The sequence below is a fragment of the Physella acuta genome, unplaced genomic scaffold (assembly GCF_028476545.2).
Source record: "Physella acuta isolate Inbredline_101_S28 unplaced genomic scaffold, ASM2847654v3 ptg000183l, whole genome shotgun sequence".
Taxonomy (NCBI): domain Eukaryota; kingdom Metazoa; phylum Mollusca; class Gastropoda; family Physidae; genus Physella; species Physella acuta.
Genome location: NW_026731702.1, coordinates 104,874 through 118,808, shown reverse-complemented (window position 1 = coordinate 118,808; position 13,935 = coordinate 104,874). Strand labels below are relative to the sequence as shown.

Below are 13,935 nucleotides of genomic sequence, written 5' to 3'. Positions count from 1 at the left end.
TGTGGGGGGGGGGGGAATAAGGGGTGGGGAGGGAATGAATATCTAATCCTGGGTGAAGCTACACAATCAGTCAATGTCAAATATATCATAACATGACCCAGTGTGGACAAAATAAATCACTGACACTTGGGAATAATGGAAGTTCACCTCACAAAACTTGAGTAAAATAGTTTTATGAATAGGGGATCAATCGTCACACAAAAATGTAAAGTTTTTTAACATGAGATAATTTAAAGCAAACTAACAGTGGCTGTTAGTGAGTTAAACATGTTGATTACTGGTACACAGTCTAAATGTAAGTTTTAGCTTCTATCAAAATAATGCTAAATAATAATCTTTTTAGCATAATATTCTTTTAACTGAAATATAGAGTACAATAATTATTATTAGTAATAATATTACTAATAATGAAAAAGATATACAACCATTATCATAGTTACAAATAGAACCCCCTCCTCTAAAAAATGTAACTGAACATTTAGCGAAACAATTCTGTTTGGTAAATATTTTAAAAATCTTGTTTTTAGTATTAAGTTTAAGAGCAGTTAACTCTAAAAACCTTCATTGAATCCTAAATTAGAATGTTATCTCCCCTGTAAAATTAACCTAGTATATTTACAAACAATATTTAGTATGTTGTTAATGTTAGGGTGAAATAAAACCTTTCAGTTTAAAGCTAAAATTTTGAATCTTTCATTTTACCCAACATATATAAACAATTATGTTTGCGACAAAAAGTCAGCTTTTCAATCTCCAAACTCAAATACATTTTAAACTTTAAAATATGTAAGTTATATGTTAGTAACAATATTTTTATTCTATGAAACATTAGAAATGCTAGTGGTTATTAACATTACAAGTACAAGGTAAAAATATTGGACTTTAAAAAAAAGTTATTATTGACAAACCTACGGTTTAAGGCATTCATAAGTAATGTACATTAACATAATGCTTAGGAAACAAATATATGTTTGAAGAAATCTTTAACGGAAATCGTGATCTTGTCGTAGTTAATTCGGAAAATAAAAAGGAATTAAACAAATGCTTTCAAGAAAATGTTTTCAAAATAATTGCTTCCATTGATTTTCTATATCACAATGAAAATCCATACACAATTGAAACATTTTTACTTAAATATATTTGCTCAATTTCAACACCTAAACTACTGATGATTTGTTGTAACCTTATCTTTAATAGAATTATTTTAAAATTTAAAATAGGCAGAATTTAATAATTAAGTAAAATAAAAGTGAAGGCAGAAAGCAATTAGTAAACCTTAATAACAAAATATATTATTTATAAAAATTAAGTTAAAACTTAATTAAAACTAAATATAAGAATAATTAGCAAAAAAATGTAGCAAGTAAATACGCAAATGAAATTTTAGCAAGTTAAGTAATGCCTACTGTGTTAGCTTTAAAGTAGTTGAATTTCATGCATGGCCAAAAGCACATTTCAGCAATGTTTGTCAATACAGATATTATAGAGTGACCCACTACTATTTCTGGATATTCAGATTTACACTAGTCAAAAGTTCAAGCAGATTGTTTCAATTCATCACATTTTTAAAAAATTCCAGTTTTTAAGATTAGTGACTGAGGATGTAAAAAGAGTTTCAGTCGAACCATATTATGGCACAAGTAAACTGGAATTTAAAAAAAAATAATAAGATGCAGTTTTAGGATGGTGTAGAGAAAAAAATCTGGAATGTGACCTTTATGCACAATATGCTTTAGTTCACAGGGTTGAGAGCTATCAAGGGACATAACCAAAATAAAATGATGAATTGATCAAAAGTATTGTAAAACAAACTTAATAAAAACATTATGAATAATTTCTACCATTATAATAAAGTGCCTGCAATATATGTACATATTTAATTTACAAAAATATTAATCAGTACAGTTGGAAATTTAAAACAACACTAATTCACTATTAATTAAGTAAAAAAAATCTGTTTAATTATGCCTTTTCCTTTAAAAAAAGAAACAACTTTAACATTTCTTATATGCATCTACCTTTATCATAATGACCATTTTCATTGTTAAAAATCTCAACATAATTTACATTCAATAGAGTTATAAGCATAAAACAGCCACCAAAGTATGTTATTTATTGCTAAAGCTCAGCTTTGAATAATACAAAAACAAATGTACCTTTTAAGTGTGATACCAATCTACTATGCTGAAATACAAATATTACAAAGAACATTCCAACCACTGTCTCCTCAAAATAAAAAATTTGATTGCAACGTTTTAAAAGTTGTATTTTTGTTTAAAAAAAAATACTGATTTGATTAAAGCAAGATTATTTACTGAAACATTCAGATCCTAAATTGGGTGAAATTTTGTCTCATGTTTCTGCATATCCTGATTTATACATTTACAGAAATTTTTTATTAATGACAACAATTTATGTAAGTGCTACAGAATATAATGCAATAAAAATTTTTTTTTACAAGCGAGGAATGTTTAGATCCCTTACATAAGCCTGGTCCCAGTTATTTAGCTGATATAAAAAAATAATGCTTGTTGCTACTTGAATTAAATCAACCTCAAGCCTCTAGAACAACATACATTTAAAAAAAAACAACTTTTCACTGGAATCTTTAAGAATATGCCATTTACAAGTTTCCTGAATGTCATATTTCTAAAAAAATATTTTGACAGAATTTTCTATCTAATAAGCTATGAACAAGCTTCATGATTGTCACAAATTTGCTTTGACTTTTTCACTAGAATCTGATGGATATGTTTCATGGTTAGTAAAGTTACCCCATTATATTATTTTATAATCATGACATATTTAAGTAATGTTTATATATATGAGAATAAAATATCACATTCAAGTATTTACATTTGAAAGTTTGCATTTGTTATGCATGTAATATTTTGAGCTAAAAGTCTGTAAATGTTTGGGAATAATTCATGAGCTATATTTTATTTTATCACAATAAAAATTATTTATTATTTAATATAATGTAATCATTTGTTTTACTGCTAGAAAAATATTGGATTAGATTAAAAACAAACTGGCTAAATATAAAAACTGGTCATTAATTCACATTCCAAAACAGTTAACATAAGTTTTGTTAAAAAAAACAATTGTTTCTATACTTAGGTTCAGTTTTTAAAAATACTGACAAATAATTATTGAAGAATTAATAAGCGTTAATTCTCTTTGATGAAACATTTTATTGTTAAGTAATATAGAGAGTAAGAAAAAAAATTGCATAGTAATTATTTTAACAGAAAACCAATTTATCCAGTGGTGTCATTAAATAGGCTAACTAACATTTTCAACTGGAGTAAAATTATTCCTATTTAAAGAATTTTAAAAAATAAAAATGGTTTAAAATTTATCTTTCAGCTGTTCAAGTTATTTGAGATTGGTGGCATAGAGGCAGGTTCGGGGGTGGAAGGAAGTGAGTGGTTTAAAAACCCGGTTTTTACTATATATATATATTTAAACATATTCAATGACCATTTTAAGATTGTTATTTTTTTTTTAACATTCAAAATACTGAAATTGAAAGTAATAACAAAATGGGTGTACCAATGGCATTATCTGTAAGTTAATGTAAAACAGCTATCATTTTATTTGTACTTGGGGGAGGAGGGTTTCAACCCCTTCAAACAACCCCCCACCCTTTGCCTAAGCCACTGCTTGAGATCACTTGGAATTTAACTATAAACAGTATGTTAAAAATTTCAATAGCTTATATATCGTTTTTTAAACAGCAATACGAAAAAATAATAATAATCTCAAAATTAGCAACAGTGTAGAGGAAATTACCACCAACAAGAATCTACACTAAAAAGTTTCCTAACATTATTTTATCAACTGGCCTTTATCAAACAAACTATCCTCTTCGTCCTCGTCGGATGCCTGATCGTGGTACTCCTCCAGCACCTTGTGGTTGTTCTGTTCCTTCATCTTGTAGGCGTTGTTGTCGTGGGCTATGTCAGTCAGGTCGTCGCTGTCGTCGTCCTCGTCGTGGTCCTGGAGCTGTTGGAAGCCCAGGCTGTCGTACTGCATGCGGCCTGTTTTCTTCAGGCACATGACGGCAGTGATGAAGATCAGGATCAGCAAGACTACACAACCTGGGGGAGGAGAGGAAATAAAAAAATATTATTTTTATTGTTATTGTAGTATTTAGTATTTTACCAGCACCACTGGACTCCAGAGGCGGAACTACAGTACCGCCAGACCCCGCAATACGGGGGGGGGGGGGGGGGGGCACGCTATTTAGGGGCCCACAGTCATATTCTTTTTCCCTTTGTTTTTAACCACTGTGAAAGCCGAGTCCTCTTTCTCCTTATTGATTAAACTTAGCAAAGATAAGCAAACGTTCAAACCACTTCAATGACTTATTTCCCTTTTTAAAATAGTCAAAGGGGTGCTCATAAGCTCATTTTAATAGATTTGTACTAAACAAATTAAAAAGCAATTACTTCTCTTAATTATTTTTATAGAAAGTACTTACTAAAGAATGACATTGTATAAATATGAAATGTATTTAAAATTAATATTATAAATACAAAAAAAAAACATAAAATAATCATAACATGAGACACTAGAAACATTAGAAGTTGAGAGGACTCACAGCAAAAATAATGTAAAACTGATTTTCCCAAAACACACTTAAACACTTCCACACATGACATGATGTAGTAATTTGTTTAATTGGAAAAAAAAACATTTTTTTTTTCAAAACCCGAACAGGCCACAAATGAGTATCCTATATTCATATTTTGTTTGAATATATATATATATATATATATATATATATATATATATATATATATATATATATATATATATATATATATATATATATATATATATATATATATATATATATAGGCCTATATATATATATATATATATATATATATATATATATATATATATATATATATATATATAGGAAGGGGGGGGGGCTAAAACATTTTTTTGCGGGGTGGCCCTTTTTTCTAGTTCCGCCACTGCTGGACTCTTTCCAAACTAGGTGCCTGTGAAGAAGAAAAAGCATCACTGGCCTAACACCATCTTCAATGATAAACTATAAGAAGAGATGGAAATGGAGGCCTTTCTGAAATAATAAAAAAAAAAATCGCTGGAAAGGGAATGTCTTGAGAATGAACCCCGATGATAAAGCAGAAATGCGGTAAACTGGATGACTCTAGGAAAAAAGAAAACGGAAGCCCAAGAAAGACATGGAGGTGCATGGTGGGGAAACAGCTGGCTGATGCAGAACTGTCTTTAGTGACTACCAGAAAATGTTTGGGTGAGCTTTTTGTGGCAACCTCATATGTCTTGGATACGAACGCAAAAGATGATGAGGATTAATTATTTTAATTATTTCTAATTCTAGGGCAGTGATGAAATATTTGAAAAACTACAACTAGCTAAAAGATTATTTCTCCACTGTTTGACCTTATGTCTCAGGTTACAGAAGATAATGCTAAACTTAGCAGTAAGTACGGGATGGCATGGTTCAAGTGATAGAGAGTGAAAATTATTTTATAGATCGTCTCAGAGTCTACTCAGATCTGATGCAAACCTGGCTAGCTCAGTATAATTAAAGATAGCTGAGCATCTAGCCACTCACCATCCTTTTGTATAAACAGATGAAATCTACTTCATCTGCTAGTTAAGAATTGATATTTTACTGTACAAATAGCACAAAAAGGGCTCATTTATAGTAAAATATTATAAAAAAAATAACTTTAAGTAGCCATAATTACATCAGTAATCTCATGTAAAATACTCTGAACATAAACATTTGTAATGAGTAAAGAATAAATCTATTAATTTAATTTTTATAACTTACCTAAAATCAATTTAAAAACAATTAATAAAAAAAACATACCTATAATTGTGAGGCTGACAAACACTTACCTATAATTGTAACAGATAGCATGGGAGACAATCCAAATATCCAAGTACTGGTGATCATCTCAATACCAATTTCCTTAGCATTTGGACCTAACAGCACCACCACCTCCTGTAATAATTGAAAACAAAAATATTTATAACATAATGCTTATCAATGTGACGGTATGTTCTGACCATAGATCATCTCAATACCAATTTCCTTAGCATTTGGACCTAACAGCACCACCACCTCCTGTAATAATTGAAAACAAAAATATTTATAACATAATGCTTAACACAGGGACAGTATGTTCAGACCATAGATCATCTCAATACCAATTTCCTTAGCATTTGGACCTAACAGCACCACAACCTCCTGTAATAATTGAAAACAAAAATATAACATAATGCTTAACAAAGGGACAGTATGTTCAGACCATAGATCATCTCAATACCAATTTCCTTAGCATTTGGACCTAACAGTACCACAACCTCCTGTAATAATTGAAAACAAAAATATTTATAACATAATGCTTAACACAGGGACAGTATGTTCAGACCATAGATCATCTCAATACCAATTTCCTTAGCATTTGGACCTAACAGCACCACAACCTCCTGTAATAATTGAAAACAAAAATATAACATAATGCTTAACAAAGGGACAGTATGTTCAGACCATAGATCATCTCAATACCAATTTCCTTAGCATTTGGACCTAACAGCACCACCACCTCCTGTAATAATTGAAAACAAAAATATAACATAATGCTTAACAAAGGGACAGTATGTTCAGACCATAGATCATCTCAATACCAATTTCCTTAGCATTTGGACCTAACAGCACCACAACCTCCTGTAATAATTGAAAACAAAAATATAACATAATGCTTAACAATGGAACGGTATGGTCAAATGGTAGAGCATACAACTGCTAACCCGAAATTTTCAAATTCTGCTAGAGTCTGCAAACGTCCCTGAGTCCACCTAGCTCTGATAGGGAGGTACCTGACTCACATAATGAATAAATAAAGGTGGCAAGGCATAATGCTGACCACACTATCCTTCAATATGCAGAGATCACAGAATCAAATAAACTCTACTTCATCTTCCACAGACCAAGGTTCAAAGGATAACTTTACTTTTTTTTTAAAGCAAAAAATGTGTGCATAAAATTTGAATAAAAAAAAAAATTAAAAAAATAAAAACAAAATCCCTACCGTATCCTGATCCTGGTAACTGCTGACAACAGATTTAAACTTGTAGGTCCCTCCTGGCAGGTAGAAGATGAATCTGCCTTTACTGTCTGTGTACTGCACATAGCCTGAAGGGGTTGCCGTAATCCTCACCTGAGACAAAGGTTTCTGGCTCTCTTTGTCCACCACAGTTCCATACACTCCTTTATGTGACTACATGATGTACATGAATTTGAGGATGAATTAACAAATATTTAAAATATGTTCTATCAAGAAAAGAAAAAAAAAATATCTAAATTATCATTTGAGTATGCTAGATACAATAAAGCCAGCTATTGTCAGAATTTTAGCTTAATCTTAAGAAAATGAGCTTAACCAGCTCTAATTAGTACTCAACATTAGTTGGATAGAAAAACAGGCAAGTGCCTCAAATACTAGCAACTGTATCACCACAAAAAACAATGACATTAAGGCTGTCTTCACTTAGAAACTACTGGCCTCAAGATAATACCATTTTGATAAAATTAAAACAAAAATATTCAACCTATCCTTGACGCCTTCAATGCTGAAATAATTACCATGATAAAAGAGCTATGAAAAAAATTGGTATTCAGCCAATCTGGTGCAATACTGACTTCAATAATAAAACCATTGTGCTATGAAAACATCAACACACCTCTCTGATGAGGGACATGAGTGGCTGCTTCATGTGTGTCCAGATACCAACCAGCTGGTCAGCACTTGGGTACCTGCAACAGCTGGTGTACACCTCCAGTGCAGCACGATGAACATTCCAGTGGAGGTATCGCTAAAATACGCAACACAACAAAACTTAGTAAATAAATATTTCAGTGTGAGTCTGTAGATATTGCTAAAATACGCAACACAACAAAACTTAGTAAATAAATATTACACTGTGTGAGTCTGCAGGTATCGCTAAAATACGCAACACTACAAAACTTAGTATGAGTCTGTAGGTATCGCTAAAATACACAACAGGCTAAGATAATATGAAAAATATTTCACTGTGTGAGTCTGTAGGAAGCTCTTAAGGGAATATGCGCTCTAAAAAAAAAAAAAAAAAAATCAGAAATTCCTTTTTTTTCGTCATGATGGGTTTCTTGTACTTTTGGATACTTTGTCCATTTTTGTATTAAGAAAATAATAACTTTAATGAGAAAAAAAAATGTATTTGTTTAAAATACCATTTTTATGACCCTATTAATTAAAAAATAATCAATTTTTCCCAATCTTACAAGCTCCCTATGAAAAGTTTTATATCCGTCATATATTTAGCATCATTGGAAAGCTGGATTTCTCATGTATTTGATAATCTTTATTTCCATCATCTTGGAAACACCCAAACACACCAAACTTAGTAAAAAATAAATTAATGTATAACACTGTAGGTAATTCTAAAATATGTAAAACACCTAAACTGAATAAATATATTTCAATAATGGGTTTGTAGGTAGCTCTAAAATACATTGCAAACTAAAATTTTGTAAAAACTTTTTAAGTATGACCTTGTGGGTACTCTAAAGTTTAAAACAAACCAAATCTTACAAGCAGTTTACTAAAAATATTTCAATGTATGAATCTATAGGTTGCTCTAAAGTACACAGAAATCAAAACAAGCAATTGAATAATTTTTTTACAAAATCTAGAATAAAATATGTACAAATTTACCATTAGACTTCCTTTGTGGGAAAAGTATTTTTCATACTCTACTATAGGAGATTTAAAACTTTCACCTGAGAAGAAATTGTTGGAGGTTAAATAATGAAAACAGTGATCTATTTTTAGAAATTAAATTTATTTTACTGTCATTAGTCGATGGAAAATATTCAGTTCTGACTGACCTTTATAAGGCATTAAAACAAATAATATACTACTCAAATTCATTTCCTGTTTGTTTTTCACGAATAATAAAACATAATAAAACAAAGCTTCTATTGCTGTATAACCATAGAGTTATCTTACCACATCCAAGATTTGTTGTCTCCCCTCCACCACCGTGAACAAATGCCTCAGCCAATGCTAAAAGAGTAAAATGAAAACAAGTTTTAAAAAATGTGTAAAATTAAATAAAAGAATTTTTTTTTAGTACACGGAAGTTATGAGGAAAACAAGTTAAAAACATTTGCAAAATTAAAAGAAGAGATGAATTAATTTTTTTTTGACAACGCATGACCTAACAGTGTTGGTTATTGCCCATTGTAATGTACCTTGGTCAGCTGGTCCAAAATAGGCCACCACATTATTCCCACTGCGCAGGTTGACAACTATATGAGAGTTTGTATCTGACAAGGCTTTCTTCAATGCCTTGGTCTCAAGCTGTTCTTCATCACCTTTGTAGTCATCAACACCTGGGAATAGATAGATCAACAACTACAATTATGAACTACAGGCATAATAAAATGTCAAAAAACACATCATATATGTTCACATTTTAAATTTCCAGCAATCAACATTAGTTAATTGCTGAAAATATCTTTAAACAAAAAACAAAATAAATTTGATCAATGTCATGCCCTTTATTTAAAAAAAAATTGTCTTACATCACTCATTACACTACAACTATACATTTCTACATATAAAAAATAAACTCATTTCTGGCATCTAAAAAGCTTTATTTTGGACTATTTAGTATAAGACAGGGGTCTCCAAACTACGGCCCGCTGCCAGATGCGGCCCGTGAGGTCCTCTCATCCGGCACTCGGAGATCTTTTTGTCCACGGATTAAATGTTTGTAGGAGGTGGATGAGAAAAATTTCAAAACAAACTGAAAATGTAGCATTGGGTGCAAATACCATTGAAGTAAATGTGGCCAGTTGCCCAGCAAATGACAGCATTAAAGACAAGGTCAAATAAGGGCAGGTGGGTTTTATAAGTATTAGCCCAACTAAGACTTTCCTAATATTAAAACTTTAGCATCAAAGTGCCTTTCAAATTTGGAACAACATACAAACTTTATCAAGAACAATTTGATAACAAACTTTGGAACTCTACTGTGTTGATGGTCCCTGACAGTGTTTATTTCAGACTTTTTTCTCAGGTAGGGAGGGGGGCACTTGTTGAAATTTGTATATATATATATATATATATATATATATATATATATATATATATATATATATATATATATATATATATATATGCCTATATAGGGGGTTGGCGTTCTTTGGGGGGGGGGGGGGGGGAAAGAAAGGGTTATGATCTCTTACAGAATTGTATAAAGAGACTTTCTCATCTCCCAGTGCTTTTTAAGTCTTATAAACATCTAATTGTGATGAAATGGGGGAAGAGTGGTGGGGGAGGGGGCATGTGTCTGACATGTCTAATAGTGTGTTGCTCCCATAATCCTTCAGTAAACTGCTCACCCAGGAAGTTGGTGTCCAGGTCAAAGTTGAGAGAGTTGTTGTGCCCCATCCCTTTCTCACAGACACTGGGCATGGCCAGCCGACCACCATCCACATTCAGTGCTGGAATAATGAAAATCTCCATCTCCTGTAGCAACTACATGGGAAACAAAAACAGAAGAGTTACACAGTGATTAAAGCAAAATACACTATTTCTATGACATGCTAGCTGTTCTAAACATGATATTCATGTTAAGTTAATCCCCCCCCCCAAACAATATATCTCCTACTTTAGGAACAGTTAAGGACCAGACTTCTAGCAGACAGGCAATAGAAGCAGATGTAAGTGAAATAACATATAGTGTTAATGTCTAACCAGCAAATCAGTGGAGATGGAGAATTTTTAAATCTTTTATTTGCTACTCTTTTGTAATTGCAATACCTATCTACACATTTAGTCTTAATAAATCCTTAAAAAACTATTTAAAATGCTAAACCTATCAAAATACTCTATAAAAAGAATTCTATATACAGTGAGGTTGTGTTGTTCTTTTGTTTATACTTGTTACTTTCATTAGCCAACAACCACTACTTGTTAAACACGCTCAAGAAAAAAATCCAAGAAATATTTTTAAAAGGACCCAGCTTGATCTGACGAAAAGAAAACCCCACTCTAAAATAATCTAACTGGCCCTAATTCTACAAACAAAAACCCACCCTACCTTTGCCATAAAATCATCCTGCTTGCCCTGATCATACAAAAACCCACTATCAAACAAAAACCCACCCTACCTTTGCCATAAAATCATCCAATTCGCCCTGATCATACAAAAACCCACCCTACCTTTGCCATAAAATCATCCTGCTTGCCCTGATCATACAAAAACCCACCCTACCTTTGCCATAAAATCATCCTGCTTGCCCTGATCATACAAAAACCCACTATCAAACAAAAACCCACCCTACCTTTGCCATAAAATCATCCAATTCGCCCTGATCATACAAAAACCCGCTATCATACAAAAACCCACCCTACCTTTGCCATAAAATCGTCCTGCTTGCCCTGATCACACAAGTACATGCCCAGCTGGACCAGGACCTCTCTGGACACCATCTCCTCCCCGTGGACATTGCCCACAAAGAATATCTTAGGCCTCAAATGACCCTCAGACACAGGATGACCAAACTTCAGCATCCAGATATCAGACTCCAATTTGGTTTTACCAATACTGAAAGAGACATACAATTTCATCAAATCCTAGAATTTTTAAACAGTAGCTGAAATAAAGAATGAAAAACTATTGAAAAACTGAGGCTGATGGTACATAATGAATAATCTAGAACTGAATCTTTGACGCCAACTGAACAAATGCTGCATTGTGTCTTAAATTTACAATTTACAACTTATTTCTTGGCAACCATTTAATATTGTACAAATTGTCCTGAGTTAACAGGTTGAACAATGTTTCAGATGAAGTTTACAATAAACTTTTTACAAGTAATTTTTGTACAGAAAAAACACCTCAAAACTACTGCCCAGCCAGTGAGCTTATAAACACCAAGAATATACACATTACAGAAAAAAAAATTGTACAAAGTCTTTATAGAGAAAACATATGTGAAAACAGGATATAGTAAGTTCTTTATTCAAATTGACTAATTAACAAAAATAATTTGTTTTCCCTGTCTAAAAAGACAACATGAAATTTTTTTTCTACTCGACTAAATTAACAAAAAGAATTTCTTTACCCGACTTAACTGTGTAAAAATATGAAAATCTTTGTTTACCTGACTTAACTGTGATAACAAAATATGAAAATCTGTTTACCTGACTTAACTGTGATAAAAATCATCAACTTTCGTTTACCTGGCTTAAACTGATAAAAATAAACAGCTTTTGTTTACCTGACTAAGCTGGCAATATCCTGACACTTGCTGGATATATTCTTCAATGAACTGGTGAGAGCCGTGTAGTCATGGTAACCCACCCTCTGGTTGCTGGTGTCCTCCACCTTCAGCACTACATCCAGGGTGACGGGGGAATTCTCCTGCATGTAGATCCTTTTGGTCACTGTGTTGTAGCCTAAATGGTAGAGACTTGTTGTAAGCAGGATTTCAACTTGACTAGTTGTGTGTTAGGTAACGATTTTCAAGTTAGGTTGGCAATTTTTAAGCATGTTGACAATTTATAAATATATTGACAATTTTGTAAAGATTTTGACTATTTAATATGTATTGACAATTTGTAAGCATGTTGACAATTTGTAAAGATGTTGGCGAATTCGTAAGCATATTGAAAACTTGTAGGTATGTTGATGGGACAGCGTGACCTGGCGTTAGACTGCTAACTCAAAAATCTTGAGTTCGAATCCAGATGTTTACAATTTGTTAATATATTGACAACTGGTATGTTTAGTAGAGACTACTCTGTAACATATGTGTGTTATGGAGACAGTAGACACTAGTTATGAAGTTAGAATATTTTATAGGTAATATATTCTATTAGTATTAAAATGACTAACTTATTCATTCTGCCAGTAAATAATTACTAAATTAAAGCTACCAGGTAAAAGGAAACTACAACAGATAAGCAGGTATCCAAGTGAACGCCTTACCCTTAGCTTCTATTGTGATGTCATGGTAGCCCGCTGTAGTCAGCCAAAAGAAATTAGAACTTAATTCAAATTTACTGCGACTGTCCAGCTGCAGGGAGTACGAGGAGATTGTCTCCCCCTTTTCATTGACCACCTTGCCCTGGACCCCTGAAGACATAAGTTTTTTTAACTTCGTTAAAATTAGCATGGCATGTTAGTATATACGGTACATAAAAAATAATATGACAATTATTTCAACTAAAAATTAAAACAGGCAATCATGAATTAAAATTACGTAAGTATGAACTAAAAGTGGAGGTTTTAGTTTGAGCTTGGCAGTCCATGGGGTCCCTGTGGTAGAGTTCACCTGTTTCTACGACCTCTGCATATGAAGGCATAATGTGGTCAGCACTGTGTCCAGCCACCTTTCTCTAATGTAAGCCAGGTACCCATCAGCGCTGGGTGGACTCAGGGACATCTTAAGGATTACAGCCAGGGACCCGAACTCTCTAGACTTTAAGGTTAGCAGTCGTGCACTCTCCACACCACCCCATGTAAGTATGCAAGGCAGATACGTATAACATTACGTGTGTAATTTACATTTTTTTAATTACTAAAATTGTATTTTATCATAGACAAATCGCAATTCATAAAACAGATGACTTACAAATCTCCAGCGAACGTTTATTTTATCAAGCAAAAATAAAAAAGTTTTCTTGCTGTAGGAACCAACCTTGTAGAGACTTAGTTAAGACATTTAGAATGGGTTGCAGAGATGCCATCCACAGGTCTGGGAGTTCCAAGGCAGGGGGGTATTTGCAGCATGCTATGTGGGCACTAAGCTGGAGAGGATTAGATGAAGCAAATGATAACACACCTCACAACTACTGCCTATCTAGTGAG

The 13,935-nt window shown here is 32.5% G+C and overlaps 1 protein-coding gene across 1 annotated transcript in view; it reads right to left on the bottom strand.

Moving 5' to 3' along the window:
- Window positions 1-3,432: 3,432 nt before the first annotated feature.
- LOC131936667 (carboxypeptidase D) overlaps window positions 3,433-13,935 on the bottom strand; it is a 31,748-nt gene continuing 21,245 nt past the window's right edge. The window contains exons 16-27 of the mRNA XM_059293703.1: window positions 13,766-13,874; window positions 13,054-13,200; window positions 12,344-12,521; window positions 11,475-11,667; window positions 10,460-10,595; window positions 9,305-9,445; window positions 9,060-9,116; window positions 8,766-8,830; window positions 7,753-7,884; window positions 7,101-7,289; window positions 5,905-6,010; window positions 3,433-4,103 (exon numbers count right to left, since the gene is read on the bottom strand). Of these exons, the coding sequence (XP_059149686.1) occupies window positions 3,832-4,103; window positions 5,905-6,010; window positions 7,101-7,289; window positions 7,753-7,884; window positions 8,766-8,830; window positions 9,060-9,116; window positions 9,305-9,445; window positions 10,460-10,595; window positions 11,475-11,667; window positions 12,344-12,521; window positions 13,054-13,200; window positions 13,766-13,874 (1,725 nt within the window). The 3' untranslated portion in view covers window positions 3,433-3,831. The remainder of the gene's footprint in view (window positions 4,104-5,904; window positions 6,011-7,100; window positions 7,290-7,752; window positions 7,885-8,765; window positions 8,831-9,059; window positions 9,117-9,304; window positions 9,446-10,459; window positions 10,596-11,474; window positions 11,668-12,343; window positions 12,522-13,053; window positions 13,201-13,765; window positions 13,875-13,935) is intronic.